The sequence below is a fragment of the Hetaerina americana genome, unplaced genomic scaffold (genome assembly GCF_022747635.1).
Source record: "Hetaerina americana unplaced genomic scaffold, ioHetAmer1.1.p SCAF_4, whole genome shotgun sequence".
Taxonomy (NCBI): Eukaryota; Metazoa; Arthropoda; class Insecta; order Odonata; family Calopterygidae; genus Hetaerina; species Hetaerina americana.
The window spans coordinates 17,479,183-17,503,722 of record NW_027286985.1 but is presented as its reverse complement, the minus strand read 5'-3'; the positions used below and the strand labels follow the sequence as shown (position 1 = coordinate 17,503,722).

Here is a 24,540-nt window from a genome sequence, read left to right as displayed (position 1 = left end):
TTTTCTATTATATATTAAGGAACATTTTCAGTTACTTTGTATATTCTTTTATGTCAAAGGTTTCCAGTAGAAATATTAAGACCTTATTAATTAGTAATTTTTAGTTTAATAATAATTTATTTTAGTTTAATGGAACATCTATGCACACATTTTTCTGGAGAATATGTGGTTGTTAATTGTTTTTCATCATTAAAATTACATGTATCTGAATACCATGAAGCCTTAATTTCATTGATCAGTGTGCATTTCTTGAATGAGTTACTCCATTAAAGAAAATTATTTTAATGTAGGTAATAAAAGTGATAAATTTTGAGGGTAGAATTTTTCCTGGGGAACTTAGGTAGTCCATAGGGCACTTACTGTAATTTTGTGGGGGATACTGTTTTTGAAATTTTCTGATTTTTGTCACTTGAAGTTCATATTATAAATTGGGAAAATATTTGGGTAGCATTTATATGATACTCAATGGTAATTTTTAACCACATTCATATTGAATGAATTAAAGTTTACTCAGCAAGTTACAATTAAATTTACAACCATTACTCACATGTATTCTCATAATTTAAGACAAGTGAGAGCGATGTCTTAATTGAAATTTCCCTACAAAGGTAACATTCAATTTATGAATTTTGTGTTTATGAAGATATTATTTAAGAAGGCTAGGATTTTTTTTTCTTATACAACCCTCAAAATGAGGTTTGACTTTCTTGAAGACTATTTCTATTCAGATATATTTGATCTTGATAAGACTATTTTTTATGAAGATAGCCACGTGGTCAATATGAACATTTTTAATACTTACTGTAAAAATCATTAATATGTAAGCGCTATTAAGAAACTCAAATTTTATCTGACCGCTTACCAGTGGCTATAAAATAGTTTATTTATTACAGAAAATTATTTCTTGGCATAATGACAAATATTGATCATTGTGAGATATAGTTTACTTCAGACTTACCAGGAAAGTAGAATATAACACGACGTCCTTTTTTATCTCGTTTATGGGATGCAAAGGCATACCTGAAATAAATTATTTTAGAGTCCCATACCTATTGAAATTAATATTAATTTTTTAATGTTTGGCCAATAATTAAAAGGTATGATTTGGAGATTGTGTGTAGTCTTGGGAAAGTTTATTGCAAAAGTCAACTCAGGCAAATGTTATAAAACTGAAAATAGAATTCATTTAATAAAGTTATGTACCATGTGATTAACTTTTTCCCAGCCCTCAAGTTAGTTCAACAAAAATATTTTTTCCCATGAAAACTGGTGCCAAAAAATTTGCTCATTTCTCATAGAAAAATGAATTAACATGAAAGCTGACAATCAGTCAAATTTCTCTGAATAAGGTATAAGAGCCTTGTCGAATTTCATGTCTTTTTGCTTTCTCTCCTTTTATCTCACATTTGTAGGTACTTAAAATTGTTCGTATTATTATTAGGTAATTTTTGTCTGACAAACTAACCTCTACTGTTTCAATTTTTACATTGTTTTTATCATTAAATAAATGTTACATTCAAAAGTTAACAGAAAAATAAATTAGCTAATATTTCCCATAAAATTTATTTTATGACTTAGTATATTAACATTTAGCAAGTCATTACTAAACCCTGTCTTTTGAAGAAAAAATTTCCCTTAATGCACTTTTTTTTAATGTCTCACCATGATGTATGGTTCCGAAATAAAAAATATTCATTTTCAAGAACTGTTAACTTATATGTTGAAAGTTGGTTAATTTCATGATAGGTGATTCACTGATACATAATGTGAACAAACATTTATATGTGAAGGGAATGACAGTTTTGAAGATAATACAATACCTTAGTATCTAAATTCAGAGTACTTTTTGCAGCATTATCATATTCATGAAGGTACCATTTCTTACCCTTATATAAACATTGTGACCCCATGTGGAATTTGTCCTTATAATTAATTATACTTTAATTACCTAAAGAGTGTTTTTTGGAGAAGGCCTTATGAATTTGGAATGATACAAAAGGAGAGCTGGAATGAGGTTTGAACTTGTTCCGTAATTTTATGGACCAAATCCACTGTTGAAATTTGTATCCAACCATTTGGTATATTACATTTGACATTTTATGAATAATATTTTCAATAAGTGCTTGTTCTATGTTTACATTATCATTAGTTTTTGGTTAATATCATTATTCACCCAGTGTTTTATAAATATTTTTTCAATGTAACCTATCCAAGATTTAGTGACGCTGTTCTCTGATGCTAATGAGCTTAGTATCTAATAATCAGTCACAAATTATAGCATTGAGAAATATATATAATTGAAATTGTAATCAAATTAGCATATTGTGTGGATATGAGCAGTTATATTTAATAATTCCAATTTTTGGTCCATTTAATTCCATGAAAAAGATTTATGTGACATCCATGCAAAACAAAGTTTTTGAGACTGTCTACCGCATGAAAGTAACTGCAGGGATTTGAGGAAATTTCAGGCGTCAAAATGGAGCAAAACTAGAAGTGTTAGATGAATCATAATTCAAAGAAATTGAATCTATTGAATGTAACGATTGTAAGCCTTAAGTGACTAAGGGAAATTTTGCAGTGACTAATGGAAAACATCATTATTTAATAGATCTTTTTTTCTGGCCACTTACCCATTGGAGATTAGAGCATTAACCACTGGATCCAATGCATCCAGATTCTCAAATGCAGTTGCATAAACATTTCTCAGCAGGATATATCGTTCAAGTGCCTCCTGAGCCATTGGAACACTGAACTTTTTGAAACGGAGGAAGCGTAGCAGAAATCGAGCATCTGATTAGGAAAAAAGACATATAACTGTTCAAAATGAAATTCAGAACGTTGCATTCTCTGGATGATGAATGGGTTCTGTGAAGTATAATTCTTGGTATAAATAGAAATTTTCCCTAAATCCTAATTACACAAATGGCAGTATAACAATCAGTCTTTGATGTCATCTTGCCATCTCTAAATACATTATGTAATTGAAATAATTACTTGAAACCTGAGTAATTGCATTTTCTTAAACTGAGCTCTTTAAAATAGTAAGGTTTCTAACACCTCAGGTGGATGAGGGGGACAAATGAAAGAAGGGGTACACATGTACAGTCTCTGTGAAATTTGAATCATTTTGATTCACTTCTCTGTCGTTTAATTATATTAACTCTCAATTTATTTATACTTGATCAATATTTCAATTTTAGGAATGATTTTTGAACAATAGCCTTGGAATCAAATAGACTTGCAACACTTTTGTTATAACCTCTGTTTACAAAGTGGATGCCCAGATGGCTAATTTTTATGGCCAAGGATCCAGCTAGGTAAGATGCCTTTAGTTTAATGGTAACTTCTCCTTGTCTTATTATACAGTATAAAAAGCACAATAATATTCCTCAGAAAAAAGTATTTGCAACAAGAATAAATGGCAATTTAAATATCAGATGATTATAGGATAGCATTGTTTGTAGCAAAAGGCTAAAAAAAGACATCTCTGTTAGATTTTGTACTGAATTGATTCTAATATAAATTAAATGAAGTTACATTATTTAACTTTGTGTAATATACATAATGGCATGAAATTTGCCTGCTAATTTTTCATTCTATATTATTTCTATGCTTCAAATATTCCATTGGAAATTGCTCTTATTTAATCAAGTCAAGCATTAGGTATTAGCATTCATAGTAGTGGTATAAATCCATACTCCTGTGTGTGGAAAATTGCCTTCAAGTTTATGAGAAATCTTGACATATTACAGATCAATTATTATAGAAATTCATTTTAATCTCTTGTAGTGATCAGACATAGAAGTGGGCCATGTATTTTGACTCTAAAGTTGATTGAAATAAACTTTCAATGCATTGCAATTGCAGCATGCATATTTGCATAATTAGATTCCTGTTGTTGAAGGCTGTTTTTGTATTAAGACTTCTCACCCAGTCTGCATGAGGAAATTCGTGGATTTTTTCGTATCCAATCCCGCATTTGCTCCAGGGATTGATTTCTCACACTTTCATCTTCTCTAAGCTCCTCCTTCGCCATCTCTGCAAGATCTTCCCCCAGTGTCCACTCATACTCGTCCTCCTTCGTTAAGGCGGTGAATTCCACTACTTTTTGAGACATTCCTGTTTCCTGACGAAATAATTTGAGAAAATGGTAGCTGATGAGAGTGTAGAAGACGACCAGTCCTAATGATAGAGTGTAGGGCAATGAATGGGATATTCATTCAAGCTCATATTAAAACATAATGAGTATTTTTCGTTATTTTTAAGATTGTATTTGGAGATCTATGTGCACATGGGCCACAATCTCTCGAATTTAAACAACAGAATTTTTAGACCTCACTTTTTTGGATTAAGAAAGCAAAGTGACTCTTGAATTTTTGGAATACGGTATTTGAAAACAACTGGAAAACAATCATGGGAAGTAAGTCGTTCCAGTACCTCATTAAAATACCTTCCAAACATTTCAAGCTGTAGGAATCCGGGTGCTTGTAGGTAATCAAAGTCATTAAGGTGTACTCCTCCCATTACAATGCAAAATAATTTTTATAATTTGTGAAAATATTTACGGCCAAACAAATTATATACGTGCAGACTTCGCGCAGACTTTTTTGGGCTTATTTGCTTTTGTCCCGCTATCATTAAAACCTCAAGGAATTCCGTGTCTTTGAATTTTAAACACTTTTTCAATCTTAAGGTGATTGAAGCAGTACTCGGTTTTAAATTTATTAATACTAAACACCCGTGAAGATTTTAAATTCGAAATTAAAATGAAAACATTTAATTTCCTGTTTCCGTTATTCTCGGAGAGTGCAGACCGTTTAATGACCTGGTGGCAACACGCAATGGTCCAGCGTATCGTTCGGTGTATTTGCAGGCAGCCGAGCGGCATGAGAGAGGGCATTGTTGCGCAACGTTGAATAGCCGTAGGAGTACTGAAAGTGAAAGGGATTATCGTCCGCTTTCACCCAAATCACTCAGAGGCGGGGATGGGAAGAAGGGCATAGCAAGCACACGGCCTCCTGGAGGGGCCGTTACGTAACTGAGGCCCTACTTCTGGAGGGCCACGGATGCTCCTCTCTGATCTTGAGATTCCACGGGTTAACGTCCTCTGCTGCAGCGCATATTTTTCGTTATTATTTCCCGCATCTTCGACTTTTTTTTAACTTTGATGAGATGTTATTAAACAGGACTTCATAACTCCGTCTGATTTGTTCTTGAATATATTTTCCAAAAGGTATTTTGATCTCTAGTGCGGTTTGCTTACTACTTCCTTATATTGGTCGGTGTAGCTGTGTCTACACATTCAATTTAGTCATCTAATGGTACGAGAGCCATTTTTACAAGGATTCTTTAATTAAAACTATCAATAGGCATTCGTTAATTTTTAGTTCAGTACACCTAGATGAGGGCAGTTTCCTATATCTCAGAACATTGAATAAAATTATAAGGACGCATTATATGACATAAATATTTGCATTCGATGAAATTAATAGAGAAAACAAAAACTGCCATTACGAGCCAACTGAGTAGACACTTTTAAGCGAACTTATAAAGGCCATTTTCCTCGCGGGCATCCGGTGGATATTTTGATGGCATGTCAAGGACCAGCTTTCTATTGCTAATGTTGTGTTTGGTTGCTGGTTAAATTTTTCTGAGGATTCAACTAAGAGGTTAAAATTTCTACTCTCTGAACGATGTGGATAATTCTCGAGTAATCAATTTGACGATGGAGTTTTTAAAAGGAATAAGCGTTTCATTTTGTTTCCTAAATGCCTTCCTGACAGCGACATGTGTAAATTTTTTCGCCAAGGCCTTTTGGGGGAAATGGCCACCAATGGTTGAGTCGTTAGGCATAGATACATATACAATCTAAGAAACTAGAGCTCTACGGCGCCTGGTAAATTAACAAATGAAAGGAAAAATTCAATGGCCCTAATAAGTTGGCACCACTGATTTCTTGCACGCCCTTCTCCCATTTCCTGTAAAATCCTACCTATACCGAGATTACCCACCTATCTCTAATGTTATAACTGGTCTTAGCTGTTGATTGCCTTCCATAATAACTGCTTCGTAGAATAACCTCACTTGAAAAGTCAAAGCGTTACTTTTCCTTGTTTGAAACATTTAAAATCTTGATTTCGTTTGTCAAGCTATGTGTCGAAATCTGTGTGGTGTATTTTATCCACAAAGTAAATATTTATCCTTACTCTATGATTTAATCGGAATAAGGAGCTTAGCAGTGTGCTGAATTATACATTCTCTGTGACGTCATGGGGTTCCGCCAAGTATTCTAATTTCCCAAATTTCTCAAATTTCTGTTAATTATAAAAAATGCATCTTTCATAGTTCAGAACGGCTTCCTATTAATTATACATAAGCTACATTTATTCGATTAAAAGCGCATAAACATTTTAGAAAAGTATCCATTGTAAATTGACTATTTTTCCAATTGGAGGATTCCATTTGAGGCGCCATAAGAAATCCGATTAGACGACCCCTCAAGGAGAGGTGGTGAAACTTTTGCTTGTAAAACCATCCTACGAAATTCAGGAAGAATAATAGGGACACCTCGCGTAAGCTTCAGAATGATTTTGTTGCCAAAGTGCACATAAGCTCAATACTCTTTCTTTGTTTTTGTAATTTAACTCAAAGTAAAACTGACTCTTTGTAAAAATGTTTTGAAGATGGCATGCTGGTCATTTGAATGCTTACAAAACTTGATTTAACCCTTCGAAAATTCCTCGATAGAGATTTTATAATGAAACGTCATTATTAAATGCTTTGATCTAATTTTTAATGAATTTTTATTGTACCGTAAAACGTTTTCAATAAGATTTGAAAAATCTTGACACATCGCCCATAAATCGTTCGAGAGTTGGATAGTGTCCAAAGTGTGCGGGAAAAACACGTTTTTTCAAACAATCCTTAACGAATGACAGGTTCACTTTCAAAAAACAGTGCATTCAACTTTTTTTCTGTCTTTGAATGAAGCAATGGACTGGATAACCTAATTTAATAGGAACATTTTTTGTCGTTCTTTTCGATCATTTGAGTGCCGGTCAATTCCTCTCATTACTTCCTCAAGCAATTGTAGAAGGCTTGCGGAACGAAAAATATAAACGGCCCCGAATGGCGGAACGGTGGACCGTGGCCATTCCACGGTACAGGTAAAGAAATTTTTTTTACTTGGTTACATCAGTTTCTGAGACTTTCCTCGCCTTATGATTCGCAACTTGCCGTTTAATCTCAATTTTGAGCATTCCTTCTTCTCTCTCCGACAGGGATATTCTCCATCTTTCCCATTCCCCAAGGAACCCACCAGTGTCAATCGCCCTCCGAGGCAAGGAAGAGAGTGGTCCCTCTACTTCTCAGCTTCTCTCTATTTGTGCCAACAAGGTTTCTCTGGTCGACACATCTGCCATTCACTAATTCTTGTCTCCACCAATCCTCTCTCTACTTCTTCATTTCTTACCATCTTCACCAATTCTTGAATTTCAATGCCCACACTTCTGAAATGCCTTAAGAACATATTTCGATACTATTTGGTGGACCCGTTGCGTGTGATGTGAGTCGGTCCAAATCGGTCGTCGTTGGTGATCAGTCAAGAATTAGAAAAAATATGGATGAGATTGACAAAGTTTAAGAGTGATGTATCTTCCAGTTATCATCGATTCATAAAGTTTAAATTATTATTTCGATGATATGGCGAAGCGATGGCGATAATAAGCGGAGAGATTAATGGGTTTTTTAGAATAGCTGCGTGGTAGGAGAAAATTGGCTACTCGTGGGGAAAGGCGACATCGTATAGCAATGGCAGAAATGCTTTCTTTGTTGAATGTTCCGATCTGAGTGGGCCAACCCAATGTTGTCGCATGGAAACACACCCCTGTTACTCTGAGTGTCATGAGTTCGACTCCAATATTGTGAAATAATGTGATTGAGGTTGTGTGTTAAATTTGCGATTCGTATTCCCCGAAAATATCGGAGTATCCAAAATCATAATTAATACTAACCGCTCTTTGTTTAAATTTGCCGCATTTAAAGTTGCGATTTAGAATAAAACTTATGCCATTCTGTTTTCATTTATAAATTAAAAACCAATTTGATGCATTGAAATGTATTTTGTGAAATGCAGGTCTTAGAAACTCCATTAGGATTCCTTAAAAGACTTCTAGTTGTTGGAGCATTCACCCCTCATTTATGTGTTTACTTGGCGCTATTTCCCTTCTATTATAATGCTATTAGAAGCAATTTCTTCATATAACTTAACACTCGCAAGTCTAGTTTTAATTGGCCTTGTAAAATACAGCGGAGGAAGTCATTTTAGAAGCTCCGTTTTTCCTCGAGCGAACTAACAAGAGTACCTATTTAGTCGTAATGCTTAATTGACCTTATGCGATAAGGAAGTATTCCGTCGCAACTAACGAGAATATGTAAATATAGGGTGTTTATTCAATTTGGTGTGGCAAAGTTTGCGTAAGAAATTACAGATATTGGAGTTGAACCATTATCTGTCCTGAAAGTGTTATTTTTTATTTAATCGAAAGCCAGTAAATGCAGTATTTACGTGTAAAAGACGCCAGAAAAGTTTTCCAAAGTATTTTATTTTACCTGTTGACGTCTTTTAAGTCGTGGATCGGTTATCTCGGTGAAATTGCCGGACCGCTGATGATGGTGATACAAGACATTAACTACAGCTGAACTTAATGGGTGTGAAAAGTTATTCCATCTCACTCGCTCGTTGTTTTTTGTTGCGCGAGTTGCGGAAGCACTCCTATAGTATAAAGACGTTCAATCGTGAGGTCGATATCGTATCTGGTATACACGGAAAGTTGAGGCTTTAATTCATGTTTAATCGGTAGGCAAGTTGGGGCTCTGCTCCAAAACGTCGGGTCTGAACAATAATGTTCTTGGATCGCAACTTCGCAGTTGTAATTTAAAATAGTTACCATAGTATCGATTATCAATTTTCATTGTTTTGAGACCCACCCCCCTGATTGGTAGCTGACGAGGTGCGCGGTATGAATCCGAATGCTGGTTGCCAAGATTATTTAGGCCCACTCTTTTGTTCGTAATTTTTGTATTGACGACGATTCTAATGGTAATTGTGCCCTTGGAATACTGATTAGCTTTCGCTTGACATGGGGTTTCCCATGGATCGTACCAGCAATGGTAACAAGCGTGTTACCCACCAGAAGCGATACTCAAACTTAAGGAATAGCGAGGCGAGTACTATATGATCAGTCTCACCCAGCAAGGATTTAATGAAATCAACCCGGTAAAATAGTTTTCCTCCTATGTTGTGATGCTGTAAATTATTTTCGTGGGTAACTAGGCTAAAATGGCCAAATTTGGCATTATATTAATATAAAAATTTGATGGAATGTAGCAACAGATATAATCACGATCTTTCGCAAAAAGTTGAGATCATTTTTGTGAATGAAAGAATGGTGGAATCTCAAGAGGCTAATTCAGAGCATTAATGAATATCAAGTCCAATTCAGACATTTTGAATATCATCAAAACCGAATAGGGACGCAATTCAAATTTTTTCTCACTGTAAGATTACCCCTTTTATGGTTCCGTTTATTTTTTCAATTTTTTATAGACATGGAGTGATTGCCTACCAGCAGACATAATAGTAATTTGCCGAAATGGATTCCTATTACTGATCTTTCATATGCCTTTCATCTCCCACAAATCAGCATATTACATCATCAAGCATTAGAATCTTCAGGCGACATAATGGGCGGAAACCTGGGTATGCAATAAGAATTTGTAGCGGTGGAATTCACTAAGTTCATTTTGAAACAGCTTTTCTTTTAACTCCCTTAGCTATTTGATTTGCCAGTTTTGAGGGACAATATTTGTATGACACCCGGACGAGTCTGGCACACACCTGGAGGCAGCGTGCCGCTCAATTTCACCATCGGTTTCACGGGGGGGGGGGGAGAAGAACGAACCCCTAACACACATTTCCTAGCCGAAAATCGAGTCGAGAAGCCTTATCTGTCCACGAAACGATTAAAATTTTGACGGATGACAGAATTTCTTCCGTCTAAAATTTATTTCATTAAAATAAACAATAATTTTCCATCAATAATAATTTTTCCGAGATCACATCTTGGAATTAAATAGGAGGGTGCTGATGCCGTGGTACTAAAAAATGACTTTGAAACTTCCTTTTCAGTTCCATTAAAGGTGTTGTATGAACAATAAAATTACTCTCCTCCATATTAATCCGTCCAATTTTTGTAATGCATATTTTTAAATGCATACCTTTATTTTCAGCTTAGTATTGACGTAGAATCAGTTAATTTTTATACCTCCGTCTACTTACTGTATTCCGTATTATTTTCTGTCACGTAGGATTTCTTTTCATAAGTCCTATTTTTATGTGAATATAAGACAAAAACGCGTATTTCTTCGGGAGAGTTCCCGAATATAATCGCAATGAAACATTTCCAAATGCTCTCCTGTTTCCCAACTCGTTTATTTGCCGGCGATGCAGTGGTTTACAGAGATATCTGTAATTCAGAGGACACAGCAGCTTTATCAGATGACCTAACTGCTATTCAATGCTAGTGCGACACTTGGCCATTAGAATTAAACTTAAAAAAATACGTATTGATGAATTTTTGGAAAAAAGCAATTCCCTTCCGAACGCCTATTGCATCGCGAATATCGAAATGGAATGTGTAGACTCGATTAAGTACTTCGACGTTATCCTCACTCACGATCTCTTCTGGGTGAAAGACGTACGGGGAATATGTGGACAAGCTAGCAAAAAAGTAGGATTTATGAGAAGAGAAGTGGGTAAATATGATAAAAAGGTCAAAAATAAATGTCGGCTTTAGCTGGTTAGGCCTCATTTAGAATATGCTGCAAGTATATCCTCACGAAGTTGAATTAATTGCCGTATTGGATCGCGTGGAGCGTAGAGGAGCTAGATTTGTTAATGATAAAATGAGTAGCTCATCCAAACTATTAGAGCAGGTAGGATAAGAATCATTCACGGAGCGAAGGCTAGATTACAGATTGAATCTCTTTCATAAATTGGAATCATGTCTCTTTAGCAGTGCTATTGAAAATATATTATTATCCCCATCGTACTACGAAAGGAGAGATCATGTCAATAAAAATAGAGAGATTAAATTCAGACCAGATAGATTTAAGGTGTCATTTTTTCCACAAACTATAAGGTACCAAAATAATACTGTCCGACCGCGGTAGGGGTAAAAATATTCTGGTCAACATTAGTCTGGTGTATATTCACCCCCTACCACACACCCTATCGGTAGGTTGCAGGGTACTAAAAAGGCAAATAACTCTCAATTCTGACCTAGTGCGTATTTAGAAAATTTCTGGCTCTCCTTACCAGAAACATAAATTATATCGATATGCATGGCAAACAAAAAAATATTGTTCAAATAGCTACCAATTTCATCTGCCTATGTGCAATATAATTCCCTGCAGTGGTAGGATGAAGAAACAAAGAACTATCCAGAACCATCATTATTTCAATTTTATGCTCAATTTTGAACGAAACTATGGACTTATGGGCGTTAAAAAATAATGTAAGCCATTAAACTTATCCGGTCCTTACTTGCACATGCTGTGGTACCTTCCGATAGTACCTTGTTTTGTGACTTAAACTGGGTGAATAACGTCGTCGTCTGGCACCTCCACGCTAAAGCCAAACGATATTGACGGCCCTTGCTCTATGTGCCTGCGTACAATCGAACACTTTCACGTGCAAGCCGTTGAGTTGTACCTTTCGTTTTGTTCATCGCATCATGACGGCACCAGAAAACATATTAAACCCGCTCCTGCTCACATTCTGGGGCGTAAGGCTTTTTGTGACTTGGAAAGTATCGCCGAAAGTTTTGAGGGATGATGTAGAAGACTGGGAGGGAATCAAATTGATTATTAACTGTGATAATACATCTGGTTCCTTGTTCCATTGCATTAACGGAAAATAAAAATTTAGAAATTACATAAAATGTATAAATAATTTTATTCCATATTAGTACAGTATATTTCAGCGTTCTTTGTTTTATCTTTGTAATTAGATTATACGAGGGCAATGCGAAAAGTAAGGCCTCCTATTTTTTTTCATGAAAAATCCAATTATTCTCAACTTTGTGTAAATCGTAGGAAAGGATGAGCATTTAGCTATTTTTCTACATAGTCGCTGTGATGATAAATCACTTTTTGCATCCTTGAAAGCAGCTTTTTAATAACGGCGTCGCACCTTTCTCCCGCCGCGTCGCGAGGCCAACAGACGACTGCATCTCCGATATAAATTCATCGCCATTTAGTGGAAGTGTGCGGTGAGAAGTGTATGGACATCAAAACCGTGCAGAAGTGGTGCAGGGAGTAATCGATGGCCAGGAAAACGTCCACGATGAGCAGCGGTCGGGGCGGCCAAGTTTGCCGGAATCAACAGTGGCTCCAATTGACAAGATGTTGCGCAATAACCGGAGAATTATCCTTCATGAGATAAAGGAAGGCCTAAATGAAGGGGGTGGCTACTTTTCCATGCAGAATATTGTGTCGGAGGTCCTCAGTTACAACAAGGTGTCTCACCAAAGGAGTGTGTTTGCATCATACAATGCACGTCCACATATGTCACATCAAACGACCACCCTACTCAATGAATTCGGCTGGGATATCATCGACTACCCTCCTTACAGCCGGGACGTTGCCCCCAGCGACTACCACTTGTTTCCCGCTCTCAAAAAACACGTTGGTGGACAGAAATTCAAGTCAGACGAGGAAGTTGCAAGAAGTAGTCGTCAGTTGGCTTCGTGAAGCGGTGGGAGGAAAGTACGACACCGGTATTTAAAAGCTGGTTACAAGGATGCAAAAAGTGATTGATCGTCAAGGCAACTATGTAGAAAATAGCTAAATGCTCAGCCTTTCCAACGATGTACGCAAAGTTGAGAATAAATTTGATTTTTCATGAAAAAAATAGGGGACATTACTTTTCGAATCGCCCTCGTAGTTAACATTCATTGATGTAGTATTTCAATATTTGACGTACTAATGAATTATTTTGGTTGCATTAATTGCAAACAGTATCTACTTTTTATTAGGGGTATTTCTGGTCATCATTTCTACTCTCTGTTAATTGAATTATCTTGATTCAGATATTTTTAGTACCGACATTTTCCTTTTCACAAAAGATGGAAATCAATAGTAGTAATTAGGTTGTTAATATGCTTCTGTGCTGAAGTCGTATCCACCGCCAGTCTTTGAATTATATTTAAAACCATTCCAAGATAAAAGAGTTTTTCTAATTGAATACCTGGGCTGACATAAAAATTCATGCCTCTGACATACGAGTTATATAATAAAATCAATTTTTACTGGAATCGACGTCAATGTCAGAGGTTGCTTTTATCAATCGAGACGAAACGGTGAGAAATTTCTCCCATCGTGAACATCCTCGCGATTAGAGACGCTTTCAGAGAGTCTACGTGCATACGAGTAAAATTTTAATTTAAACGTTGGGTATTGTTATGTTGTCATTCTCAATTGATTGGGAAGTTTTAAGATTATACAATTTGTTTCTAAGAAGGCAAAGGGGAAAGCTTTAATCGAGCAGCCATGCTGTTTTAGATAATGTAAAACTTCCATTCTCATTTATACCCTCAGTCATTGGGGAGAACACTTCTGAAATTGAGGTTACCTGGCATCCGACACCCTATTCTTGTTTATTATTTATAAAAACCATTTGCCTGCTATCGTGATGGTTCAATTTCTTCAGACCTTGGCCCGAATGACAACCGCTAGGCATTTGCGAGGAGGCTGATTGCAGAAGACAAGTTGAACAAATACGAACTAATAATTTATTAAATCCCTTATTAAAACCTTAGTTGCTGTTTTTGGAGTTCTGATTAATGATGTGTGTGATGGGATATGCAATTTAATACAATATCCTCACGCCACAATTAGTGCCCCTTACTGCAGTTTTGGCAAGCCGGCATCTTTAATGTGAAGGTTGACAGTAGGATGACGCCAGGGACTTGCTCATTGTCGTCTCAAAAACAATGTTATCATGGGTAGCCAATCACGCCACCCCCGTATCCGCGAATGTCACGGAGTGTCACACTGAGCCAAACGACTTTACCCGTGGAGTTAAGTAGTGGAAGACGCCAAAGAGCTTAAGGTCTTCGTCCCGCCGGCATGGCCTCCAAGTCCCGTCGATGATCGTGGAGAGCAGTGAGCGTTTACCTTTTTTACATAATCCAATAGCAATGCAGGGTCGCAAAGGACTGATGCTCTGTCCTCAGAATGCGGCTCTTCTCCTCATCCGAGGTATTTCTACTCTACACGCTTATGAATACTCACCCTGCCGCACCCCTGCGAATATTTGTGTCAGTGGAATATTCGCCGTGAGCGAAATGTTGGAAGAATGAAACGGCCGAAACTCTCCGTTAGCGTCCGATTGCGGCGATTGGATTGCTATGTTTGTGGACAAAAATAGGAGAGGTTGTCAAACATACTTAATGGAGAGGTTGTCGTTAGGCGTGCGGAAGTCGTAAAACTCTCAAACCAGCCACTCGTTCATTTAAAGGAAGATGACGTCCTCTATTAGTTTTTTTCATCGCTTCCACTTTCCAAAGGACTTCTTTGGTTTTTGCTCGGCTAGTTCTTTTCGACGCAAAATGGATGCGTTTCGATTCTCGTTTATATTCCATCACACAGCCATAAAATTTGGGTCTCTTAAGTTCCTGACTCTTGATCTGATAACTATTATTCATTATGGCAGTATTGTGTGAAGTTCAAATGCCATAGGCAACTTTCTTCCTAAGAGACGTTGATTGGAAGATTTTCATCCTCAAAAATGATATTTTTCTTGAATTATAATGCTGTCTAACTTCACTCTGCTTCACGGTTTTACTTAGTTTTTTTACTTGACTTAGTTCAGTAGTGAAACGCGAAATGAATGGCGTTTTGTGGCTCTCAAGTGTAAAATTTCGCCGAACTTTAAGTAAAACGGATATATTCAACAGATTCAGGCGAGATGTAGCGGAGGTTCGTTGTTATGAGAAAAACAAATTTGCTCTTTTCCACAGATTTGCATCTGTGGAAAAGTGCATCGTCCGTTTGTAGTAATGTACACGTATTTTGCGTATCTCATAATTTGAAAATTCTGTTTCTGCTTAGGAAATATTTAGATGAGCTGTATGCGCATTGAAAATATACCATAAAAATGAAGTTTGAAATATCCCATTTTTGTATTTCGCTGAAAAAAATTTGATGCCACTTATAGTAGGCATACAATGACAGTTTTTTCTACTTAAATGGAAACGGAAAGAAAACTGTCTAAAAATAATTGTTCTCCGTCCTAAATCATTTCCCCTTCAATATGAGATTTTCTCTCATTCACGATATGTCTCGGTCGTGAATGTAGCTATCAGGATATCCAGCGAATTTATTAGAAAGACATTGTCATCCTCCTCCTTTATCAACAGTTTACTTGCAGTTGTTTTGCGTCATGGAGATTGAAACGAACGGCGGACATCGTTGCTACAGGTAATTCTCGTGATGAGTGGCTACCTCTAGTCACGTTCGGGTGACAAAGCATGCATGCCCTCAATGCAAATGATCTTTAATTACCTGGAACAATGACACCCACGATGAAATTTCTAATGCCATTCTATTTTATTATATGATGTAGGTTTTTAAGTGGTCCGATTGTTTTGCGGATTTTCCCTGTTACTTCCCTTCGTTAAAAATTCTACGACCCTGGAAGACTTAACAGGATATATAAGAAAAAATTGCATATTCCGAATCAAAATTTATTAAACTCGACCGTAGGTTCGCCGCAGTGCCGCATTATCAGTTCAGAAATGTACATTGTCCTTCTTTTATATCCTTCCAAGATAAAATAATTCCATTCAGTCAAACCTGAAATGGTTTCTTTTGTATCCCTTAACGGCATCAATTCCCAGACAGGAAACAAGTTATGCCCGCGTCAAGTGGTTTTGCCGGTCAGCAAATTAATGTAATACTTTCAGAGTAATCAATAAAGTTGATTTTCTTGCTTAAAAGCGTTTAATGCAAGATAATCTGCTTCTGGATTTACAGATTATTTTTAGTATTCATATTATTTCGTTACGGCACAAAAGATTTACGTTCAGGGCTGGAAGAGTCTAGTAGATAGTGAACTTCAAGAGTTCCATTCCCGTCTGAAATTCCACTCTCGCCTCATATCGTGTAATTTGTATGTACACCTTTAATATAGAGAAACTTCACAACAAAACACATGGCATTTAAGTACTTCTGTTGATAAATGGGTTCGAAGCGTTGAGGTTGGTCACAGCTGAGTGAATTACTACCCAGCTGCTACCGCGTTGTCGTTTCTTTGTGTGGCCCATTACACCAGAAGATCAGGTCTTTTAGGGGATTCAGGCTGGGAGCCACTTGAAGACGAAGAGAACAAGCTAGACTTTTAGAAAGGTTCAGAACAAACGAGTTTAGCGATGACACTAAAGGAATTATAATGGCCCCACACTATACTATAGGTAGGTCAGACCACAAAGATAAAATAAGGGAGATAGATTCCAGTACAGATAGATACAAATACTCATTCTTTCCCCAAACAATCAGGAATCATAATAGTAAGCAACCGAAGTCCCTTTAGAAATATTGAAAACATTGAATTTACACGTCGGAAAAAAATTAGACATTGCAAGGAAATTAGGTGTATTTGTAGGTGCTTGTGTATAGGATATTACGCGTACATGTGGGTGCATGTGTATATTAGTCGGTGGTTTGAGTGTTTGCATGTGCGTGGAGTGTATGTGATCTTGCATGAGTGTATGCCATGTTTTTTTTGCGAATGCTATCAAATTGTGACTTTTGCATGCGTTTTTTTTTCTTTCTTAATTACGTGTGGTGTCCTAACACCCCCCGCCACACCCCCTGCGGCGGCTTGCGGGGTATTAAGTAGATGTAGATGAAGATTTCCATTAATAAATTAAACCAACCTATGGGTTGATTACTGAAAGGGTGGATGAATTTTTCCTACTGGAGTATTACTACGCACTCGAAAATACATTTTACGTCGCCGTGTCCCATGAATAAATTTAAAAGTTGGTAGTTGTTGTCTTTTCGTTACCTCGCTTCCTCCTGAACATCGGCTATTTGCCAAGGATAATCCCTGTCCGGACTCAAATGCTCTCAGGTATATTCATATCCTTCGACGGAGGGCCATCACTGTAGAAATATGGTGACGTCCATCCAGAGAAGGAAGGTTAAAAGGGAGAAAGTCTTTGTGGTAGCGCTTGGGAAGGTGCTCTCTGTTCTAAGACTCCAATGGGTGGAAAGGTTGGCGGGGTTTATATTCCTCAGAGGTAACCCTATTGTTAAACGGCTGAGTTGGCCGCGTTGGAGCAACAGCACGTGCGTTTAAATGGGGAATGGCATTTCGTCGTGATTTGCGAGTATGGAGCGCAGCGATCGTTTCGCGGGTAATGCTTTCCTGGCGATTCCAAGGCTTTTAACTTTGACAACGCTTTAGGTGGCTGAATTGAGGAACGCTTGGATTTTACTCTACGGTTATTGATCCAAGATAGTTTAATGACTCGTGCTTCCACAATTTGCTAGATACTCTTTTTTTCTTTGAAACTACAAATATGAAAAAACATATTCTCTCGGCGCAAGTGGGTATAGTGGGCAAGTTAGTACATGGAGTGGAATGTCTCGTTTAGGGATTAAGGTTTCTGTTTTCTGCCATGGTGGTGGGTACGTATTTCTTCGTAAATGATGCCTATTCCATTTTAAATATTATTTCGCACATTTTTGATGCACAAGGAGTAGGAAGGAACAAGGCCCTCTAAGGGATCAAATCTAAATAAATTGACAAAGCCAACTATCGATGACTTGTATTACAAGATTAACAAAAACCTCCGACTACTTTTCTAGACTAATTCAATTTACTATGCCTGTTTTAGACCATCGTTGCCGTGTTGACGACATTGTACATTTTGAGAATATCATGTGACTTTCTTAATATCTTCTGCCGATAGCCAATTTAGGTAAATTTTAGTTATTTATCCTAAATAGTCCATTTAATTATCTTAATTAATGTTTACCCTGAAAATTCACATGTATAACTTTGGCGATTGTCAAGTTTGGTTCACAGAGGTCGCAAGACACTTTCACTATCACCAGACAAAAATGTAGACTCTGGAATAATTGCGATCACATCTGGAATGCTAATGATAATTGCGGTCGGAAATATTTTACTGTCTGAATCATCATATCTTTGGATTCTTAGTCAACCTAGGGGTTCATTCGATAATACTGAATGATGGAATTGTAATCATCACTCTTGTCTTCCTTCGCCGAATCGTGAAATCCTCAGCCATTTATTTGTGACAGGACAATCAGTAGTCGTCTCACGCTCTCCTCGCGATAATCTTGCAAAATTTCTCCTTTGCCTAAATGACGTGGTCATCTGGGAGCTACGCAATATGCCCTCAAGAGGAAAAACCCAAACGTTCCAAATAAACGGTCTGGGTGGCGCGACAGTTAAATTTATCATCGATGTAACCTAGTTTGCTTCGATGTTGTATTCTACAAAAAAGGCAAAAGGACTCACGTTTTGAAGTGACCCAAGATGTGATTTCAACGGATCAACCTATCAGTATTCGGCATTGTGACCATATCAGTTATATACTTACAAGTTTTTTTTCAGATATAACAACACTTTGGTCATAGGACTGTCAAGACAATTGGATGGAGATGATTAGTAAATTGTTGGTCAGTTGGTTATATTACTCTCACCTATCAAATATTGCGCTACGCGTGGGCTTCCTGTTTTTCTGAATTAGGGCTCATGTTTCCAGCAGTTTATTCTCCCTAATATTGTATGCCTAAATGCCCACATGGGGTTATGCCCTTCTTTTTCAAGGTACTGCGATAATGAACAGGAAAATTGAGAAAGTATGATTATCCCAAATAATTATTATGCAAGCAAAACAAATGCTGCTAGTACTTCGATTGTATTAAAGACGTGGAGCACTTTGCAAAGCTTGTATACAGGGGTGACCTTAACAGATAGCTTTAAGATATATACACACACGTGTGAATATCTTAAAGCTCTCGTCCGTCACGAATTGGGGTTTGTATGCGCGTCAGACAAATATCTTAAGGAGAGAAGGGGCTCATTCTTGCTTAAGTCTTCAACACCGATGATCAAATATACGTATACATATAATGATATCTGACCAAGGGAATGACAATATTTAAGTAATTTGAATGTGAGTCAGCCAGAGTCATCAATCTTGAGACCGATGTGGTGAAACTTAATTGGTTCCTCCTATTAGTTAATTTCTTTGGTGTTCATTTTTCATTGCTTCACACTTTTAATTTTTTTATGAATCGTACTCGGAATCCTCCTATCGTTTTGTCGTTTACTTTCCATATTTATCTTTGGTGAGCCATTGTGACTTAAATACATCTTATGATTAACCCCCGTTGCTACTTCGGTGCTTTTCATTTCATTATCATTGTCTTCGCTAATTCTTTGTGGAATTTCTTCGTTTGTTGATTCGTCCATCGATGTTCATCGTTCTCCTATTACACAAATAAAAATGCTTATTGTATTTGGTATTACTGTTACTACAATAGAAAGGAACATAATTTGTTGGCAGCTAATTGAAAATTAATCTTTGAAATTTTTCCTTTTCAAATAGTACTCATGCTTCATAATTTGCATTTTTCACCCTCCGAAGAAACTGACCAGTCAAAACAGCAGGTGATTAAATTGAGGCCTTGATGAGGAGTTTTCTAATTTTAAGGCTATGGCTTGTGTTGTAAATTATTACTGTTTTCATCACTGATCATCTGTCCGACCAAAAATAGCTCACCTGCCCACTCCTTCTCGGTTTTCATTGCCAAATTACTGTCATTTACCTTCCGCCATAGGTTTTATATTTATTTCAGCTAGTGTTCTTTGGTACTTTTTCGTCTCCTTCACAAAAATACCAAGCATCCCCTCCAGCTTTCCCTTTCCCCTGAGGGTAGTGCGGCATCATCGATGAATCGCATCATTCGTGTTCCCTCTCCGTAGATACACACTCGGTCTAGTTTCCTCGCCATTTTTCCTCCAGAACTTGAGGGATTCTATTTTAGTTCACATTATGAAGTGCTATAGGTCGCGGTAGTCCAGTGGGTGGGCTGCTGACCAGAGGGTCCCGGGTTCGATTCCCGGGCAAGGCACTCTGGGCACCTGTAGCTCCACCCAAGCTAAAGTGATTTTTCGGGTACCAGTTCTTCCTGGGGAACCATAACCGGCACAGGAAAAGGAACTGGCCCCCCTACCCTGATGTGTGAATTTTCACACGCCGTATAGGGCTTAGTACTGGGTGATCTCTACCATCACTTACTAAACCGACCTTCGGTTTGATTACTGTGCTTTTTATTATGAAGTGCTTTATCCATATCCAAGAATAATAGAAATTTCTGTTGACCCTTAACCGTTCTCTAATCTGCCAGATACCCAAGAGTCAAAATATGTTTTCTCAGTCCCTGCATTTTACTTAACTCAGAATTTATCGCCATCCAGGAATTTCTCCTCCGCTTCATGCTCACTAATTCTTTCGTTAATTTTTGTCAATATCTTTGATGCAATGTGGTTGTGGGTGTATGCATTTTGTGATAAAACGAGGTCATTAAAACCCGGCCTACCCGAAGAGTATAGTGTTGCAGTTTGGTAGTCACTCTGGCTCAAAAGTTTTATCTCACTGAGATTGAAGTCTGCTCTGTGATTTGTTGATGTCACATAGCAATAAGAATCGAAGGACTATCTGAATCCCAAGGGCTTATCGGCCATCAGAAGCATCTGCAAGGGAATACATTTTCCACATGAAGTCTTAGAAAATCCTTCCAAGATATTTTTTTTGAGTTTTAATAATTGAGCTTGAACCACTCACTAATATTATGAATATCCTGTAAAATATTTGGTATGGTAATATTTAATAGCTTTCCTCGGGTAGCTGATAACTGCGTTTGGGACTTCAGAATCGTGGTGTTAGGTTGTCGTTTTCAATCTTAAGATTTGTCGGAAACTTGTTTTGGTAGTCGTGAGTACGTATTAATTGCAGCCCAGTGCATTGAGCCGGTTGGCTTTTTCACCAGGAAATACGAGTAAGGGGCTCATTTTTTCTGGCGATATGCGTCAAATAGCTTGAAATACCCGGAAACCCAAGTTTTCTCACCCAGAAGAGGTAGCTGTTGTTGTTATGTAGAGCGGGACATGACAATTGGGACAGTAGTGTTCACAGGAAATCCTTAGCTTTAGCATTTGCTTTTAAATTGGCACCATAAATTAATTATCATTTTTAATGAAGGTGAAATATCAAATACTAATTAGCAGCAGTTTCATATATAAAATATATTCTTTACAATACTTGCTCGCGCTTACTCTTCGTACATGTTCGCCATTGAAGCAATCGGGCCGGTATTTTACACGGGTAACTATCAACGTTATAGGATGAAAAACATGGGCTATCATCCAGAAAAAAACATGGTACATTTGCTGACCGTGAGGTTTCAGATAACTCAAAAACCTATACTTCCCTGATAATGCATGTGGAAGTGTGTGGAATAAGGAAAACACCATACGCATCGTTTCAGTTATTTAAATATGAACCTACCTGATCATTGCTTTACTATCACGCAAACAACTTATTGGATGCATGAATGTTGTCCAATTTAATTCTGCTCAGGACTTCTGATCTCTTCGCAAAAAAGTCGAAACCGAATCGGGTTTGGGGACATTTTTTGGGGCTTTAGAGCTGGGAAGCTATATTTTTATTTATGTTGACCTCTTTAGAGCTTTGTGATTGTGGAGAAAGTCGAAGATTCAACGCGGAGTAAAGAAAGGCCAGCCAACGAAAATAATCATACTAACATTTAGATAAAAATATCTTTATTTTAATTTTACGACCTCATACTTAATGTACCTAGGCAATAAAGTGATTTTTTTCCATTGATGACATTGGCGAAGTTAAAGACAACTACGTAGAACCGAAGGGCAATTTCTTTCTGATATTTTTTATTTTCTTATTAGTTCATTCTCTTTCTTTCACGAACACATGTGTTGTCCTTCTGAAACCATGTCATAATTCACATCAGGTACAGATACGCTACAAAGAGTAATGCTTTACAATGCAAGCTGAATCTCTCTATTTGTGATTGTAGTTTTAACGTCGTCCGGTAACGTAAACGTGTGATATTTTGATATCAACTTTGAAAAAACTGATTTCAGAGTATTGATAACGTAATAATTTTCGACTTACTTCATAATAATTATTTAAAGTCAAGTTACGGTTGTTAAATACTGGGCTAAAATCTTTGATGTCAGCAAAATCGTTTCGTAATCATAGCTTGAAAAACACGCACTGCAGTGTTTGTTATTCCGTTAGTCCTAACCAGAGAAAATATTTTTGTCAGGAACCAAAGTAATACGAGAACAAAGAAAGGTCTTACGAGAAAGGCATAAGAATCTTTACCATTGCCGTAAGTAGGAAGGATGAGGCCTTAGGGCTTAAGAAAATAAGTTTCGGATGAAGGAATAGGGCACTGCGATCAACCAATCTTCGGATTCAGCGACTGACAGATGAATGGAAAGAGATACGGTTGGATTTCCTCATGTGGATTTTTTGCGACCTTTTTCCTGCTTTGGTTGCGTGTGGAGAAACTGTCAAATGTTTGCATACTGTTACATCCGTCGCGTAATCGATTCCGCTGTACTCCTTTTTCAGATTAAGCTAATGTCACCAGTTTCATTCCAACCTTCCCTCTTTTCTAATCCCAATAGTTTCTTAACTGCCTATTTGGTGCCAAAAATCTCAGTAATCGCTCGCTTTGTCTTGATAACTACCATTAACTCTCCATTACAACGTAAGGGGCATTCACAACTGACGGCCACTTACAGAGAAAAATGAATAACCGTTAGAATAAGCCATAAATATTGAGATAAAAGATATTTTAGATTTTTAGACTTCCCAAATTATGTTTATTATCAAACCTTGGTTATATACAATAGATAACGAAATCAATTTGGTATTGTAATTTATAGTTGGATGTTCGTGTTATTTTTAAGTGCAAATTAAACATTTAGCAAATAATATTAAACATCAAAACAATTAAATGTCTTAATGATCAATAAACTCGATTAAAAATCCGTAGGAAAACAGAAAATTAATTATCAGGTTGCCATTGAGTGCCTTCATATAAAATGGGCTTCAGGATATACCTAAAAAAAGTCGTAGAATAATTAATCAGCTGGTTTTCTCTTTAATTGTGGTTTCTACTGAAATTTTTATGAAGATTATCATTTAAATCTCTGAAATAATCCCTTTCTAGTGCAGTATTTCTTTTTAATGCAGCGATTGAATTTCTAGAGTCACGAAATACGTGTTGGGAGGGAAGTAGCCGTTACTCGTTATAATGTACATTAGAAAGTTCGGGAAGTATGCACGACAATTTTCGTAGCTGTTTTCCTTTCATCAGATGAAAATCGCGTCTTGTCTTCCCTGTGGAACTATAAAGGTTGTTAGCGGTTCACGTGTAGCTCTAGGGTATTAAGGCTTCCTCTTAGCCTTAGCTTCTGGGACTGTCCGCGATCGGGAAGGTGCTCATTTTCAGCATCCGGGTGTAGATTAAGTTAGGCGTCGGAGAGAACATTTGGCTTCGAATTGAGATGATGTCTCTCGGCCGCATTTGCGCAATAAGCGCACCATTCTTTTCTCGATCGGGATGAAATGAGAAAGGAGACAATGGCGGAGATAAAGGCATGGATTCGGTTACGAGAGAGGCAGCGGAGACCATCGAACGATTTTGGAAAGATTACATCATGCGCGCTCAGAAATGACTCTCCTTTGTCCGTCGTTGCTGTCTCTTTCATGATTACTTGGCTTCATTTCGCATTAGGAAATGAGAACGTTTTAAAAATGTCTGTTGAAGGCGTTTGGGGGGAATGAAAACACTGCTTCAATCGGGAAACTGTACTATTTTGGTTGTGAATGCTGACGTCTAGATTACATCATTTTTGCATATTATAACGAGAGCATAATCTTATGAAAAGAATACTATTGCAAAGGATAGTCTATCAATTAGATATGAATTTTGCAAGTTTTCACCAAAGAAAAACAATAATATTGGGATTGAAAATTTATAATTCATTATACTAACCTATATATTTCAATTATTGCATATTAAAGTAGTATTTCATCATATTTTGACCTTTCAATTCAATTGGCCATACCTTTTTTTTCAACGACATCCTTGATTACAATTTAAATTTTAGTAAAATGAAAATAATTTCACGATATCCTTCAATCTATCACGCGTTACGAAATTAAGTCTTCAAAAAAAGTTCAAAGGATTGCCTATTTATTATTTTTTCGTTCGCTGAAATTGATTAAACGTCGATAAAATAATTTTCAAAAATGTAGTATTGTTATATTTATTATTATTTAATATTATTATTAATTTCAAAAACCTCCTAATCGT

General features: G+C 36.9%; 1 protein-coding gene across 1 annotated transcript in view; it reads right to left on the bottom strand.

Annotated features, from left to right (window-relative positions):
- The window catches only part of LOC139692131 (clavesin-1-like), a 55,406-nt gene that overhangs the window by 6,320 nt on the left and 24,546 nt on the right, over positions 1-24,540 (bottom strand). Inside the window, exons 2-4 of the mRNA XM_071590177.1 lie at positions 3,934-4,129; positions 2,634-2,793; positions 959-1,020 (exon numbers count right to left, since the gene is read on the bottom strand). Coding sequence (XP_071446278.1) covers positions 959-1,020; positions 2,634-2,793; positions 3,934-4,120 — 409 coding nt within the window. The 5' untranslated portion in view covers positions 4,121-4,129. The remainder of the gene's footprint in view (positions 1-958; positions 1,021-2,633; positions 2,794-3,933; positions 4,130-24,540) is intronic.